The following is a 15,769-nucleotide window of genomic DNA, read 5'->3' as shown; positions in this document are numbered from 1 at the left end:
CAAAGAATATAAAAAATTACAAAACCTGATGCTCAGCTCAATAAGACATCTCTTTTTCTGATTAATCTACAAATATGGTAAGCAGCACATACCTAGATCATACCATAAAACTAACATGATCCATATATGCACCACTGCTTTCACGGAGCAGTCACACTCCATTACAATACACAATCACTCCTGTTGAATGACCCACTCACGTGTAACAGTATGTCCATTGATTTCACTGTGTATAGCTATGCGACCAGGTCCACTGACGAGGCACAGAGTCCCAGTTGGGACTGCAGAGCTTGATTCTTACTCATTTCCAGCTCCAAATTATAATTAGGTTTGTACAGAGTCTAAGGGCTCGACTATGCTGCACCGCTGTAGTGCTTAGTGAAGACGCTACCTATGCCAACGAGAGAGCTTCTCATGTAGGCGTAGCTGCTCTACCTCCCTGAGAGGCAGTAACTACGTCAATGGGAGAAGCACTCCTGTCAATATAGCACTGTCTACACTGGGAGTTCAGCTGGTATAACTGTGTCGCTTCAGGGTGTGGATTTTTCACACCCATCAGTGATATAGTTATACCAAAATAAGGTCATAGTGTAGACCAGGGCTTAAAATCCCTCCACCCCCCATGGGACTATTCAGAATGCATGAAGTTAAGTGCATGCTTAAGTCCTTCCAGAATTGGAGCCTTTTTTTAAGATCCAATATTAAGCAGACACCCATTTCTTACAAAATGAAAAGTACGCAAAAGGACAAAATGCTTCCAGAGAAGAAGTTATAAATAATGCTACCATTACTGGGAGGAGGGATAGCTCAGTAGTTTGAGCATTGGCCTGCTAAACCCAGGGTTGTGAGTTCAATCCTTGAGGGAACCAGTTCGGGATCTGGGGCAAAATCAATACTTGGTCCTGCTAGTGAAGGCAGGGGGCTGGACTTGATGACCTTTCAGGGTCCCTTCCAGTTCCATAGGATAGGTATGTCTCCATATATTAATACACTGACTGTACCCATATTTCAGTTCACAAGTTTCAAGGGGGAAAATAAATCTGCATTTCAGCCCACAAACTTTAGATCAGCTGAATTTCTGATAGGCACCTTAAAGCAGCCTATCAAGAAATAACATCTATGCTCTCTTCTGATTACTTTATGATATCTAAACATTATTTGACAGCATTCCACTTTCAAAAGGGATTTTTTTTCCTTGCTTGCTTTTTTAACTTCTTTACAGGTTGGGGCAGACATTTACTGAGACCACTCACCCATTAACTGAAGGGGCTTTAACAAAGTCATCACTTCTCCAAAGGATGGGCTAGTCAGTTGAGTTAAACAGGTGCCTATAACCCCTCTCCCCAAACAGTAATAAGTTTAAATATGTGTTCCCTTCTCTGCTGTTCATGCTCATTTTACTAGCTCTACAGTCACCTAAGAGTTTTTCCCAGGTGGACAAGACCTGTATTTCTAATGTAAAAAATAAGCAAAAGAAAAATGCTTTGGCCTCCTTTCACATCATAAAGGAGCAAGAAGGCACAAGCTCGTTATTCCGTCTTTACAGGTCATCTTTAGTTGATTTATATATTGCTCTAAGGACTGTCACAAGGGGCTTGCACAGATCGAAATAAAAAAAGTTGCCAGTATCTGTTAAGTTAAAAAAAAATTCAAAGCTAATCTGACTAATAGTATCAGACAGTGAAATCTTTTCTGTGCCACCAACACACAATTCCCCTAAGTGACATTTACTTTAGCTTGCAGTGATATAAAATAGTTTTCATCTAAGAACTCTAAGCACAGAATGGGGTTCCTATGGAGTTGGGTGTCAGCACTTCAGTTTTTCCAATCTGAAAGTAGCCCAAAGGATCAGTTATCGAAATGGCAGAAACCAGACTGTCTTCTATGTCAAAACGTTATACGCATGTTCCCAGAACTTGAGTTGGAACAGCATGCTGTACAGTAACATCCAAATGTGCTTATCTAATGCATCCCACTTTGCTTTTACAATTCCTAGTCTCAGTAACGTCACCAAAGAAAGCTACTTATTACAGCAAGGCTAGATATGGGAATTCCAGAAGCAAAGTGGGTGTGCTGATTTCCATACCAATAGTCCAATTCTTCTTGCAGATCACAGCTACTTCATGGCAAGACTAGTGTCCAAGTTCTGTTGGAAAAATTAAGCATTCGGGTGAGTTCTGAGTGAAAAGGAGGTTATTTTCTCTAAGTTCTTTAGAAACTCTATACTAACTACAGCAGTCCACTTTTACATATATTAGCAATATCAGTTCATTTTCTTTTAAAAGATCCATGGAAGAGAAATTCTTATAATTAAAGCAGATTTTTAGTATTCATCTGCAAAAGGTAATTAACTGTCATAATTAACCTGCTTTTTTTAATCTTGAAAAGCACACTGCTATGAAAACAGATAATCGAAGACTACTACTAAGTCTGCAGTTAAATCAAAAGTCTAAGGCATCTGAAGCGGAATCTTTAAAAGTACAAGATTTTTAAGGAACATAATTCCTCAAAAAACTGACTTTATAAATTGTCATTAGGCAATTAAGCACCAAGGTAAGAACTTTAAATGTTGGGTACCTGCCCTTTTAAACATGAGTGCTGCTTTATGGAAAAGACTTCATTACATCACGTTTGAAAACATACAGAAGATATGATCATAAATCAAAGGTTACACAGCTAAGTCAGTGGAACTAACACAAAACCTTTGGAACAGGAAGTTAAACGCACTGGTTTTATCGTTAAAAGCTCAGAGCAACAGCACAGTGTACAGCACACTTGTGGACACTGCCTTATCAAGACAGAAGCTGAAGGAAAGACCAAGCAATTACAGATTCTACGCAGAAATTTTGAATCACTACGATACTTTCCAACTTGCTAGTCTGAAGTACAACCCACAACAAGTAACTACCTGGTATCTCTGTTAGATCCCTTAAAAAAGGAAGGTGTGAGAAAACTAACACAATGTAAATCTCTTCAGGGTAGAGACTATCTACCTGTATGGCTGCAACCTTGCAAACACTTACGTACATGTAGCCTCATGACTTCAGTGGAACTACTAACTTGTGTAAAGTTAAGCACAAGTCTATATCTTTTCAGGACTGGGAGCTATATTTGTGCAACACCTAACGCAAAGGAGCCCTGATCCCAGCTGGGAGCTACCATAATATAAATACAAAATCTTAAATCTTTATTATAGGGTTCCACAGCTTTGTAAAGTTGATAATAAAAGCCAAAGAACACACAGATATAACATTTACAAAAGCTTTGATTGAACAACTGGTCTCAAAGATCTCATTCATTTACATTCTGATGAAATTCCCTTTTTAGCATTGTTTTTATACTTGAAAGGAACAAGTATGATCAGAGAGAGGAGCCCTTAAATACAGACTCATTCATCTGTTTTTTTCTCACTGTGATTCACCAATCACCTTCAAGAATAATTAGCAACTTCATCTAAATGAAATGAATATATAGCAAGAGAGAAACACTCACATATCCATATCAATTCATTTCAGGATGCTGTTCAAAATTCCCCTCTGTTTTTAAACATCCCCCCAAGGACTTTCTGCATCCTCCTTCACAGACCACCTCTCACTTTTTCTCTCCCTGCTCATACATTACAGATCTCACAATCACATCGCCACTGGTGCAAGAACCTTCTTCTCTGCTGCACGGGTCATCTAAATAGCATTCCTGTAGTTTACAGTGTAGTTGTAGCCGTGTTGGTCTCAGGATATTAGCAACAAGATGGTCAGATAATATTTTATTGGACCAACTTCTGCTGGTGAAAGAGACAAGCTTTTGGGCCACAAGAATTCTGTGTGGCTCAAAAGCTTGTCTCTCACTTCCTGTAGCTGTCCATCTTATTCGGTCTCCACACTGACTCTCCCTTTCAGATTAAAACATTTATTTCATTTGCTTTACCTGATAGTTAAGTCTCTCTACTATTTCTTTTAAACTCTGAAATTCTATTGATTTCTATTTAATAATTTGTAAGATAAAGCTGCATTTTAACCTGGGTTTGAGTAGAGATTTGTATTGAGGGTGAAGGATATTTAAATGCAGATGATGAGTTGGGGTAATTTCGGATTCTTATGAACAGAGAAGAACTGATGGTTTGCTACGGCTTTTTGTTTTGATCTTAGTTGGATTCTTTTTTTAATTATCTGTTTTAAGTTCTCTCTTGAGTAAAGGATACCTAGAGCTTGGGATAGGTAATCTGTACCTAAAACGAAGCCACAAGTAGATAGACACATGCAGAGTTGAGACAACATCATCAGGTACCAAATGCCACTGGCAGCATTCTGTAGTGGTTTAATGAAAATTCAAAGCGCTACTTCTTAAAACTTAAAAAAATTAAAGGAAACATCATAAAGTAACTAACTCCCTTATAGGCAACAGCAAAATTAACTCCTGCCGGGTTCAGCGTGCTGGCATCTTCAGTTCAACGTACAGGAAGAATATATATAGCACCCTACATTTACAGGAACATAAGGGTAGTGAGAATTTTTTTTGAAGTGGGGAAGGGGATTTCACATTATTTGAGATAAAAAGAAAAAGAAAACCTTACACGTTACAGACTTTTCTACCATGAGGTTCTCTCTAACCATATAGCAATTTGATTTCCCAGGGGAAGCCCACAATTTAGCGAGCCTATTTAACCTAATCACAGGTCACTGTAAAACCAAATGAAAAACAACGCAAAGCAGCAATATGAGAAAGGATCATAATGAAGAACTGCCACATACACAAACAACTGCTCCTTTTTAGGCTTACAAATGAAAAAATTATAAGGCTAACATATGCGTGCTGAATATGAAATTTAACCTTTATTCTCTTCTTTCTCCTCAAATTGTATATAATTTTTTATTTAAGCAGCCATCACAGAATAATTTTTGTAAAAATGTATGCACTGTAAAAGATGCTTCTCCTCAAAACCAGTGGAAGACCACCTGTTGTAGTCAAGTACACTACAGAGTATTGCTTCTTAGTATTCTAAATGACCTTACAGATTCAGTAATTTATGTGGGCATATGTTACTTTAAAGCAGTTTTGTCTTGCTAATCCCTTTTGCTTGCTGCTACATCAGAAATCTGCCAGGCATTATCTTTTGACAAAAGCAGCACTGCACTTTTGTAAGAAAAATTCTCACAATGCACAGTAAATGTGTGTGTATTACTGGAATTTATTAAATACACAGATCACTAGGGCTTTCAAAAGCACCTCACGTATGACACGTCTCCCAGTGCAACACATGAAAGAAACAAGTGAATTCTGCTTACACTATTTATTCTGACAAGCCAATTAAAATCTAAAATGAAGTTCGTGTACTCTCTTGCATGTTGATAAAGACTGCAAAAATAGATTGCTTCTGAAACCTCACTATGGATTCCAAGGGGACTGTCCTATAAAGTATCTTTACCATAGCTCATCCCCAAAGCAAAAAGGTTTCCAGGGTTGTGGGGCGGTGGTTGGTTTTTTTAATGTCATCCCTCTTCCTCTGTGCACAGTACTATTGCCCAGGTTAATGTTTGGTTGATTTGATGACTAATCCGTTACCCTGTGCAAACCATGAGACGCTCCCCCTCCCGCCTTTTGCCCCTGGAGGGACTGTACCATCATTTGAATGATATTTCCCGATAATGTGCTCATCATGGCAGAAAATTTCCCAAAGAAAATGAATTTTACTTTCTTCACTGACAGCTCTGAGAAACTCAGTGGTTTAATTGGACCTATCTGCTGATGTGTGCTTGACAATGAGCATGCTCAGAAAAAAAAAAATAGACAGGTCTAGACCATCTGTTTTAAAGCAACATAAAGCTGGATAGTTTGCTCATTATCAACTCAGACAGATATTAGTTGGTTTAAGTGTTAAGATAATATCCCACAGCAGTTTCTGCTAAAGGCCATAAAACACCACCTATCAGTTTATCATAAATCTTTTCTTTTTAAACATTCCAGCATTTACACATTCAGTATTGCTCAGCAGAGACTCAGCCAAATTTTCTTTTTACATGCATTAAGAGTCAGTTTCCCTGAACCAAAATCTTGCCAGCTCAGTCCCACTGTAGATTTACAGGGCATCATGCATCATAAACATTTGTTCTCAGAACAGCTCCAGATACTGCTGCTGAGCAGGTTGTCTCCTTCCAAACACCATCACCATATGCCCTGCTAGTAATGACTTCCCAAGCAAAATACTCAGAGATTAGGGATAGAGAGGGGGGAAATTTGGGGCCCAAAGTGGTGGCAGTTTCTCTTAAGTTTAAAAGGATCGTCTTTAGGGTACAAAGAAGTTGGTTCTGATCATCAGCTACTTGTTACAACAGACTTTATAAACACACGGCTAACAAAGTGTGGGTGAGCTGAAAAATCCTAGTAGCCACAAGGCCACAAACTATGAGAGAAGGAGCCTGTGTTCTAAGAGATTTGGTCTGGAAATCAGACAGGCTCTTTGGGAAACCTTTTGACAAAATAAGATCTTGATATGTGGGTGTAAACATTAAGAATGCTGTATTGATGTACAAGAGGCCCAGGGAAACATAACAAGGATTACAGTAAATTAAAATCCTAGACAAGATAGATACTAAAACGGCAGGAAATCCAAAGTATGAATAACCAAATACATTATTCAATGTGCTGTATTAAAAAAGGTGGTAAAGTGAATGAGGACACTATTATTGCTCATATTTACTGAGAATATGATGAACTATTTTCTTTGATAAATGCCTTTTGATAGCAGTTTTTCTCCTACCAACTCAAATTTTCCCATCACACCCCCACAAAACAAAAATCAAAAGCCACACAAAGTGCTAGTTTGTCATTGCCCCTCTGAGAATATTAAGTTTCCTGCTCTGCTTAATTTAGCTCAGACAAGACAAGCAGTATTTGCTCAGCAAATATTGTTTGTAATAAGTTTGACAAGCAATATTTTTGCCAACCTATTAACAGCAGGAAAATATGTACAGTCAATAACAGATGAAGAATTTGTTCAATTACTTCAAAAATTGGGAATTACAACCAGGGGATTATTATCCATGTAAACATCTCTTTTTCCACAAAATGTTAAACACTGGCCATTTGCTAACAGTCTCCTGAGAAAGATAAAGTAACATTTTGGCAATACAAATACAAACTTTAAAGGCCTAGAAAAACATGGTTTAAGTATTGACTCTACAATTCACAACAATGTCAGGTTATCATCAATATACCATGATGCACAAATACGTTGCATTCCTCCCATCAGATATTTGTCAGCCAATTAAAATCCTAAACAAACATTTAACTTGCCCTGATACTTGATATTAGTTGAAATGGAAAGTATAGGATTACCCACAAATACTGGCCTACAGCAACTTATGAACAGACATACAAGTACTTAAGAAAGATACTGGTGTTCACTTGCCATCCCTTTGACCACATACATACACAGCTCCCCCTCCATTTAAATTCCTCCAGGCTGACATCAGGATTAATGCACACAGGTAATTTACAAGAAGAAAGTTAATTGGTATTTACAATCTGGAGCCTAGATTCAGCGCCTCTATAAAGGTCCCATGCTTTTTCAGGAGACAATACCATTGCTCTGGACCATAAAACATACAAATACCAGAGAACCCATCATTCTGATCTCTTACCTCCAAGGCTTCTAAGGTATTGAAGCTGGCTATAGCAAACCCATCAATTAAATCCTCTTCTTGGGAGCTGGATTCCCGTCTCCTGCGCCTCGGAGGTCTGACATTTCTGGCGGTGGACGCCAGGTTTGGGGGATTTGTACAGTTTTGGCTTGTATTTTCCTTGCCAGGGCTTTGCTCCTTTTCGGATGCCGAAGAAGGACTTTGATTTCGGGGATCCCTGGCATTAGCTTCCCTTCTCCTCACGCGGTCCCTTTGGGACCTGGATCTCCGGCTCTGCCTGATTTTCCCATCCATTTTCCAAACGAGAAAAAGAAGAAGGGAAGGGGGGAGATAAAAAAAATCACCCCCCTTCCTCACTCACCACTTCCCCTCCCCAACCCCCGAAGCCCTAAAAATCCTCCTGTTCAGACCCTCCGATCCAGAGAGATTATAATCCACAGAGCAAAACTGGGCAGTGGCGGTGGGAGGAGAGAGGCGGGGAGATCAAAAAATTAAATCCACGGAATGACCTTGACAAAATCCCCCCCCTCCAAAAAAAAAAAAAGAGGGTTAAAAAAATCTCAGCCCCTCGGCTTCACGGCGGCGGCAGCAGCAGCAGCAGACGGAGATCCAGGAGAGCTCGACCCGGCTCGGGATAATCCAGCGGCGGCGGCTCTGCGCCCCCTCCCCCGGGGCAGCGACCGGCTCCGGCCCCCGCTCCGAACCGCCAGCAGCCGCGGGGGGCGGGGGGCTGCAACAATATCACTCGCTCCGCAACTTTGTTGCAATGAAGAGAGAGAGAGAGAGAGAGAAAATCCCGGTGCAGCCCCCGCCGCCGCCTGCAACCCCTCCTGCCGGGCACGGCTCCCCGCCGGCCCCCGGCCCGGCTCCCCGCCCGCCGCCGCCGGAGCACGCGCGCCCCCTCCCCAGCCCGGCCGCCCCCCAACCCCTGCAAGCGTCTCAGTCCGCGCGCCCCGGATTCCGCCCCATTCTCCCCGAGCTGGGACGATTAGCACCGCCCGGCCGGCCGCGCATGAGCAGGGCTGCCAGCTGCGCGTCAGGCGCCGGCGCAGGCCCGGCCGTGCCCCGCCTCCCCCGCCGGGAGCCCCCCGCCCCGGACCCCGGGGGCCGCCCCGCACCTAGCCCAGAACCCCGGGGAGCTTCCCCCCGCCCCCAGCCCAGAACCCCGGGGGCCGCCCCCCCAGCCCAGAACCCCGGGGAGCTTCCCCCTCAGACCAGAACCCCGGGGAGCTTCCCCCCCAGCCCAGAACCCCACGGAATGCCCCCCACTCCTCAGACCAGAACCCCGGGAGCTTCCCCTCCCACCCCTCAGTCAGAATCAGGAGACTTCCTCCTGCCACCCCACAGCCCAGAACCCTGGGAGCTTCTCCTCTCTCCCCCCCGCCAGCACAGAACCCAGGGAACTCCCAAGCCCTGAACCCCAGGGACCTTCCTGCCTTGCCCAGAACCCCTTGGATCTTCCCCCAGCCCAGTACCCCGGGAGCACCCGCCTGACCAACCCAGAACCCTGGGGACAGTCCCGCCTCCAGCCGAGAACCCCAGGAGCACCCACCTGCCCAGCCCAGAACCCCAGGGACCGCCCCGCCCCCAGCCCAGAACCCCAGGAGCGCCCGCCTGATCAGACCAAAAGCCCGGGGAGCTTCCCCCTCAGCCCAGAACCCCGGGGAGCTTCCCCCAGCCCAGAACCCCAGGGATCGCCCCCCACTCCTCAGACCAGAACCTTGGGAACTTCCCCTCCCACCCCTCAGTCAGAATCAGGAGACTTCCTCCTGCCACCCCGCAGCCCATAACTTGGGAACTCCCCAACCTGGAACCCCAGGGATCTTCCCGCCTTCCCAGAACCTCTAGGACTTTTCCCCAGCCCAGAACCCTGGGAGCTTCCACCCACTACCCTTCATCCCAGAACTCCAATGAACTCCCCAGCCCAAATCCTTGGGAGCTTGCTCCGTACCCAGCCTCCCACAGCCTAGCACTGCAGGACTTTTCCCCTCAAACCCCATACGTCTCAGCCTAGAACCCACCAGCTCCTCTACATCAGAGCAGCGGAACTGTCTCTCCAGCTCATCCCTCCTCCCCCAGCCTCATTCCTGCAGAGCTATATCTGACCCTGTCTGTCCTCTGCTCCCCTACTTAGGATTCCTTCATGTGCTCCTTACAGCCCCCCCCACTGTTCCCCACTTGTTCTTTGTTCCCTCCACGCGGTTCCTTCTGCCCACCTGCTCCCACCTTCCCCCTGTGCCCCTCACACTCTGCTCCACCTGTGGTCCAGTGCTCCACTTCTTCACCTCTCACCTTAACTCCCCCATTTTGCTGTTCTCTTAACCCCCTAGCTCATTGCTTGGCTGTTGTCTATAACCAAATCCCCTCTCCCTTATGTGCTGACCCATAGACCCCTTTTCCTCCACTGTGCAACCTCTTTGGTTACACCATACATACAACTTTACCGCTGCTACCTTCAAGTGCCACCTAGGGCAACCCCTAGTCCCATTCCTAGGAGTAGTGGAATGAAATTATGAACTGGAGACCAGAAGAGGAGTATCAGGAAAGACTTTGTATCAGACATGGGAAAAACCCATGAGGAAGATCCCACACTAGCTGGGCAAACTGTCAGGGAACCCGTAGAATAATTCCCCAGAAGTGATGGAAGCCAAGAAACCCTCCCATCCCACATCCTGGTCCCTTGTACGAACAGGGGTGTTAATTTCCCCAACGGGGTGTCTCCTTTTCACACTAATGAGAATGAGGCTGGTACCTGGATGTGGGACACCCCCTTGTAAGAGTCTGATTGGGGCCCATATTTCTCCCGGCTTTCCTCAAGGTCCTCAGATTCCATCCTGCCCTAAGCACAGTAATGAAACAAGCTAGAAGCAGTGTGTCAATTCTGAGAAGTGGCTGCTGGTGGTCATTCCCTCTCCCTCACTCCTCCCCCTACACAAGGCTATTAACATATAGCCACAACCTTGCCCTGGCCTATTTAAACAACAAATACTACATAAAATGACTTTAAAGTCATCCTTTAAAAAAAATGTCAAATAAAAATAATTTAAAATAATGGGCAAAGTTTTGTATTTAGTATTATGCTGCTTAATGCAAATAGTGGCATTTGTGCATTGTGCACTTCTATCATGCTTGTATTGGTGTCATCTGTGCCCTAATACAAATCTTATAATCATTTATGTGCCAATTAAGCAAGGAAGATAGCTAAATCTAACAACTTCCTTTGGTAATTACAGGCTAGTGGAAGTTATTGGCTTTGGCTTTCCTAGACTGTACATTTCAGAAAGACTATTTCTCCCTCTTCTGTATCTTTAAAAGACTAAATCTGTAAAATTAGAGATCCTTGGCATTTTAAGGCTTAAACTGAGGCCTGCAGAGTGGTTATCAATAAAGGATCGCAATCTGAATGTAGCTAGTTCAGTACAGTAATGGATGAAGTTTAATAACTGTATTTGTTTTACAAACACTTTTACAAACACTCAGTTTCCAGACTAGACCCTTTCATCGGAATCAAATCAGCTATTTTTACATATGCAATTCTGTGCCTCGCCCCTAGTTTAAAAAGCAATTTATATCTTGCTCTTGCAGAAGAGCATTGTCATGAAGAGAGATATAAGTAACAGGTGAATTTAACAGTTTGTCTGAGTAGTGGTGGTTACAATCATTCTATGTTTTTTAGAGCTCCGATCATTAATATGCATTTCTAATTTGTTTCTGTTCATTTTTGCTGACCAGCAAGGATGGTGGAAATTGCCTGTACAGTTCCTTACATTAGTCCTTGTGACCATAGTCATCATGATCCTCATTCCAGTTATGTGTTTACTAGCATTAGCTTGATGCTGCAGCTTGAGTCTGCCTTCTCAGGAAAATTGTGGAGAATTGATTTAACATTAACTTTAACAATTCAGCAGTGGTCAAAAAAAATTGCAAGAAAACCTATCTACCTTCTGTAATATGTTTATGGGAAACCCCTTATTTATATATTCATCTATTTTTGTTTATAAGTACGGCATAAGTATTGACTAATGAAATTAACAAAATCAAACATCAAGACACCTATTTGAAATAATATCTATAGATCAATTGTGCCTTTTCCCCCTACCACGTCAATTTAACATTTTCAATAGGAGACATATCTAGAGTGATTTTCCTGCATTCACATAATGATATTCATCATATTATAACTGGGTGAATGATAATGGATCAGAGGGAATGAAAACAGATGGATGTTAAAACAGACAATTCTGCACCATGATCCTGGAAGCTCTCCACTACAGCCAGTCTGTTCATTCAGTTTTATAATTGTATTAGACATTCCAACAATAGGGAGGCCTTCTTCATTAATTCTGAATTTACCGAAAAGAAACCTTTTGGGCTATAGCTCTTTTGGTACATAGACAACAAGAACCAAATTCACCATTGGTTTAAGGCGGTGAAACTCCACCGAATGGAGCTAATGTAGGAGATTTGAGAAGAAGATAAGACAGGGCCAATGAGGCAAGAAAAGAACCTTCGCGACTGCATTTTGGATAGACTGGAAACATTCAAATATCTTTGAGACAGAAACATCTGAAGCCTGGCTTTCACTGGGGAAATTTACACTGGTTCAGAATAGACATAGCTTAGGATAGATAGATAAACCTGTCAACATCAGCAGCACATTTGGACTCATTTTCCATTTTCAGTGATCACAGGACACAAGTTTAACTAGGTGTGTAACACAAGCCACATAAGTCAATGGATACTGAACCATGCCATGTGACAAGTGTACAACCTGGCCTATGTCAGGTGACTAGGACAAGGAAAAAAAGATAAAATATCTTAGCAGCTCTTTTTTATTACAATATTGATATTGACATTTTAATCCTATACTTATGACTGCAGATTCTAAGGTTGCCACTCACTAGGCCTTTGCTTTCAAAGGACCAAATACTAGACCACTGCACAAACCCCGAGAAAGAGGCGCATGGAACATCAGAGCAGCAGCTACTGTCATAGCAAATATGGTCGTCCTGTCCCGTTCTGGTCCATGGTCAATATCTTGTGCCACTGCCAATGAGAACGTGGCACTCTGCTCTAGAGCACATAGGGGTCCCAGTTCTCAATGACTTCATTCCCATACTTAGCACAGGAATAGAGGACATGGGAGGGGAGAAGAAGAGAAAGATGGTGGTAAGCCACCTTTGCACATCCCTTTCCTGAGAATCTACTTGAGTCCTGGTGAGGTTGCTCGACTTTACACCCTCTGCTTCCTGGGGCTTATAGTCATAGAACATAGTACCCCAGCCACACCCTAACTTCCTACACAGTGGGGCTAGGAACAGAGCTTAAGTTTAAAGCCTATACACCCCCTTTTATGCTGTCAGAGAAGCATGAAGGGGCCTTTGTGTCATTGAGAATCTGGCCTCAAATCTGCAATGTTTCCCCTGCATTGTCTTTCTGTAACCTGCCCCCAACACTGCACAGCGGATCCGTGTGGTCCCACTGTATTTAGAGATCATTGTGTCAGTGGGGAGCTGGAATGGGGGCGTGGGGATTTGCCCTAAATGGTTTGGCTAGATTAAATAAATTAAATACAAGACTGCTTAAAGTAATAAAAAGACAATAGAAACTATAAGGTGCAACATTTCAGTATTCTCAGGATGTTAAATAAGTTGTTTTAGGTGACGTTTTGTTTACTACCTATTATGCTTGTCCAAAAATGAGCTGGTTTTAACTGGTTATTACCTTTGTCCTTAATGTGAACTGCCTTTATCACTTACTTCACCATGGTCATTTCCAGTGAAAATACATAATCACTGTCAAAGTACAAAGAATCATTACAAATAATTAGTTGCTTCCAATATAGCAGCTCAGCCTCATAAATCTTCCATCTTTGGCTATGGTGCTGGAGAGAGAGTCCTTAACGGCTACACTTCCAAGACTCTTTTAATCTACATGAAATTGTATTCAGAATTAAATTTGTTTTAACAGTTCTAAATCATCCCAATAAATCAATTTCAGCCCACCTGCTTCTTAAGGGTTCAAATATGATTTTTACCTCCGGGAGAAAAGCATCCACCTACAATGGGCGAATAAATGGTTAGATCTGACCTATTTTTGGTTTTCTAAATACTCACCTATTCCCATAGGCTGACGTCAGAGAGATATTGCACTTTGCAAATGGGGAAGTGGTAGGTAGAAGTATAGCCTATGACATACTGGCTTAAGGGTTCATAGCTGCAGCAGTTCTCATATGCATCTCTCTTCCTGATCCAGAGCCTGGTAGGGCACAACACACTCAACTTAGATTGTCAATGTCAGCTGACCAGTGAGCAGGGAGCACATAGTCACATGCAGATTTACAGGTGAACAAAGAATGATCAAGGAAAATCTTCCAGCAAGAGGCATTCTCAAACCCTATATGATGATGGTTTGGGTGTTAACTTCTCCCCAGCTGCTGGGTGAAGGGGCGCTGGAGGGGTGGCCCATACATTGCCTTGTTGTTGCCTTCAGAAGAGATTGTTTTTCCCTTCCCCCTCCCGGGTGGGAGCAGGTGAAGCGAATCGGTATTATACCTAGCTTTTATACAGTGCTTTTCATCCACAGAGCTCACAATATGTTACAAAGAAAAGTCAATATCATTATTCCCAGTTTGTAGATGTGATAATGGAGGAACAGAAATAGAACCCAGGCCTCCCAAGTCCCAATCCAGTGCTGTATCCACTAGGCTATGCTTCCCATCCACATAACAAGGAGGTGGGGTGCACTCTGCTCTCCAAGATAATGAATGATAAAGCGGAACAGTTCACCACTCCCTGTCTGCTAAGCACCTTCTCTCCTCCCTTAGATCTTTCTTTCTTTAAAAGGTCACTTATTCCAGGAGACTCCTTCCTACCTAGTTCTCCTATCGAAAAAATCTCTCTACACCCCACTTCTGCAACCATTGTCCTGCATTCGGGTCTGGCTGGTGTCCCTCAGGCCCTAGTCCCAGAACAGGTTCCAGGGAGGCAGACACCTGCTCTTGCATGGAGCCCCATTGACCCGTGATGCTCTGCAAGGGCCACACAAGTCCATATACATGAAGCAGATTTTAGAAGACAAAACTCTTCAAGGTAGAGACCTCATCTAATATGTGTAAAGCACCATGTAGGTTTTCAGTGCTGCATAGATGATTAATACATTTTGCTTAGCTAGCGATGCCCAAATCTCCTTGGACTAGAACAATGCTGGGGTACACAGACACCTTTTTCTCTAGCATGCAAAGTACACAGTATGGTGCTGAGACATTTGTGGGCAAATGAGAACCATCGTTTTTCTCTAACTGTATTGCAGCCTTTATAGGCGGTGGGAATTTTGCATGAGTAAGGACAGCCTGATTGAGGTACCAGTGCACTGCAATACATCCCCATCTTACTATCTATGAAAGTCCACGAGATACAGTTTATTTTTTACTTCTCTGAGCATAGTTATAAAAACAAAACCTCTACATAGACAGCCAACACTGTCAAATGGGAGCTATATTTTTTCCAGGGTCTTTCCACTCTATTCACTGATATGGAGCAATAATAATAATCAGCAAAACAGAATTTAGAGTGGCTATTTCAGGCAACAGACGTATTTCAGAGCTCCCCCAACAAAGGCTGGTAGGGAGTGTGAACGTAATTATCATGTGGTCAGGTGCTTATGATAAAATAAACAGGCACTAAAACATTTCTGCAAGTATTTTCTCCATTAATGTTTTGTTTCTTTAAAGCAACTGTAGGTGAGACATGTCTTAATTACAGTACCTGGAAGTGAGAAGTTTAGCAGTAGCTAGGTAACTACTGATAAGGCCTTCTCTGCACTGCACTGGGGGTTGCAGCTGTCAGCACAACTGCGACCGTAGAAACCCCTAATGTAGACAGGCAAAAACACTGTGATACATGATTTGCACCAGGTCAGGTTACCTCTGCTTGAAGCCAGGATTAGCTGCACTGGTGTTAATCAGAGTTTTGACCTGTCTATAGCCGATGGCTGTAACAGGGATAAATCCCCAGGGTCGGTGGGGTCTATGATATTCCTCCATGAGCACATGCATGTTCTCTCCTGTGTCTCACACATTTGTGCATCCAAACTAACTTTTCAAAATGTATATTAAGAAGTGGATTCACCGC

General features: G+C 43.0%; 1 protein-coding gene across 17 annotated transcripts in view; it reads right to left on the bottom strand.

Annotated features, from left to right (window-relative positions):
- Positions 1–13,769, bottom strand: part of FBRSL1 (fibrosin like 1) — a 734,888-nt gene extending 721,119 nt beyond the window's left edge. For 10 of the 17 annotated variants that reach the window (XM_044989396.1, XM_044989406.1, XM_044989399.1 and 7 more), the window contains exon 1: positions 7,638–8,305. In XM_044989396.1, coding sequence (XP_044845331.1) covers positions 7,638–7,931 — 294 coding nt within the window. In that variant the 5' untranslated portion in view covers positions 7,932–8,305. Of the gene's footprint in view, positions 1–7,637; positions 8,307–13,753 lie in introns of those variants that run through there. The other 7 variants (XM_044989404.1, XM_044989408.1, XM_044989414.1 and 4 more) reach the window with 5 other exon arrangements.
- Between the last annotated feature and the right edge of the window lie 2,000 nt (positions 13,770–15,769).

This window comes from Mauremys mutica, chromosome 16, assembly GCF_020497125.1.
Source record: "Mauremys mutica isolate MM-2020 ecotype Southern chromosome 16, ASM2049712v1, whole genome shotgun sequence".
Lineage (NCBI taxonomy): Eukaryota > Metazoa > Chordata > Testudines > Geoemydidae > Mauremys > Mauremys mutica.
This window is presented reverse-complemented; position numbering and strand designations above follow the sequence as displayed.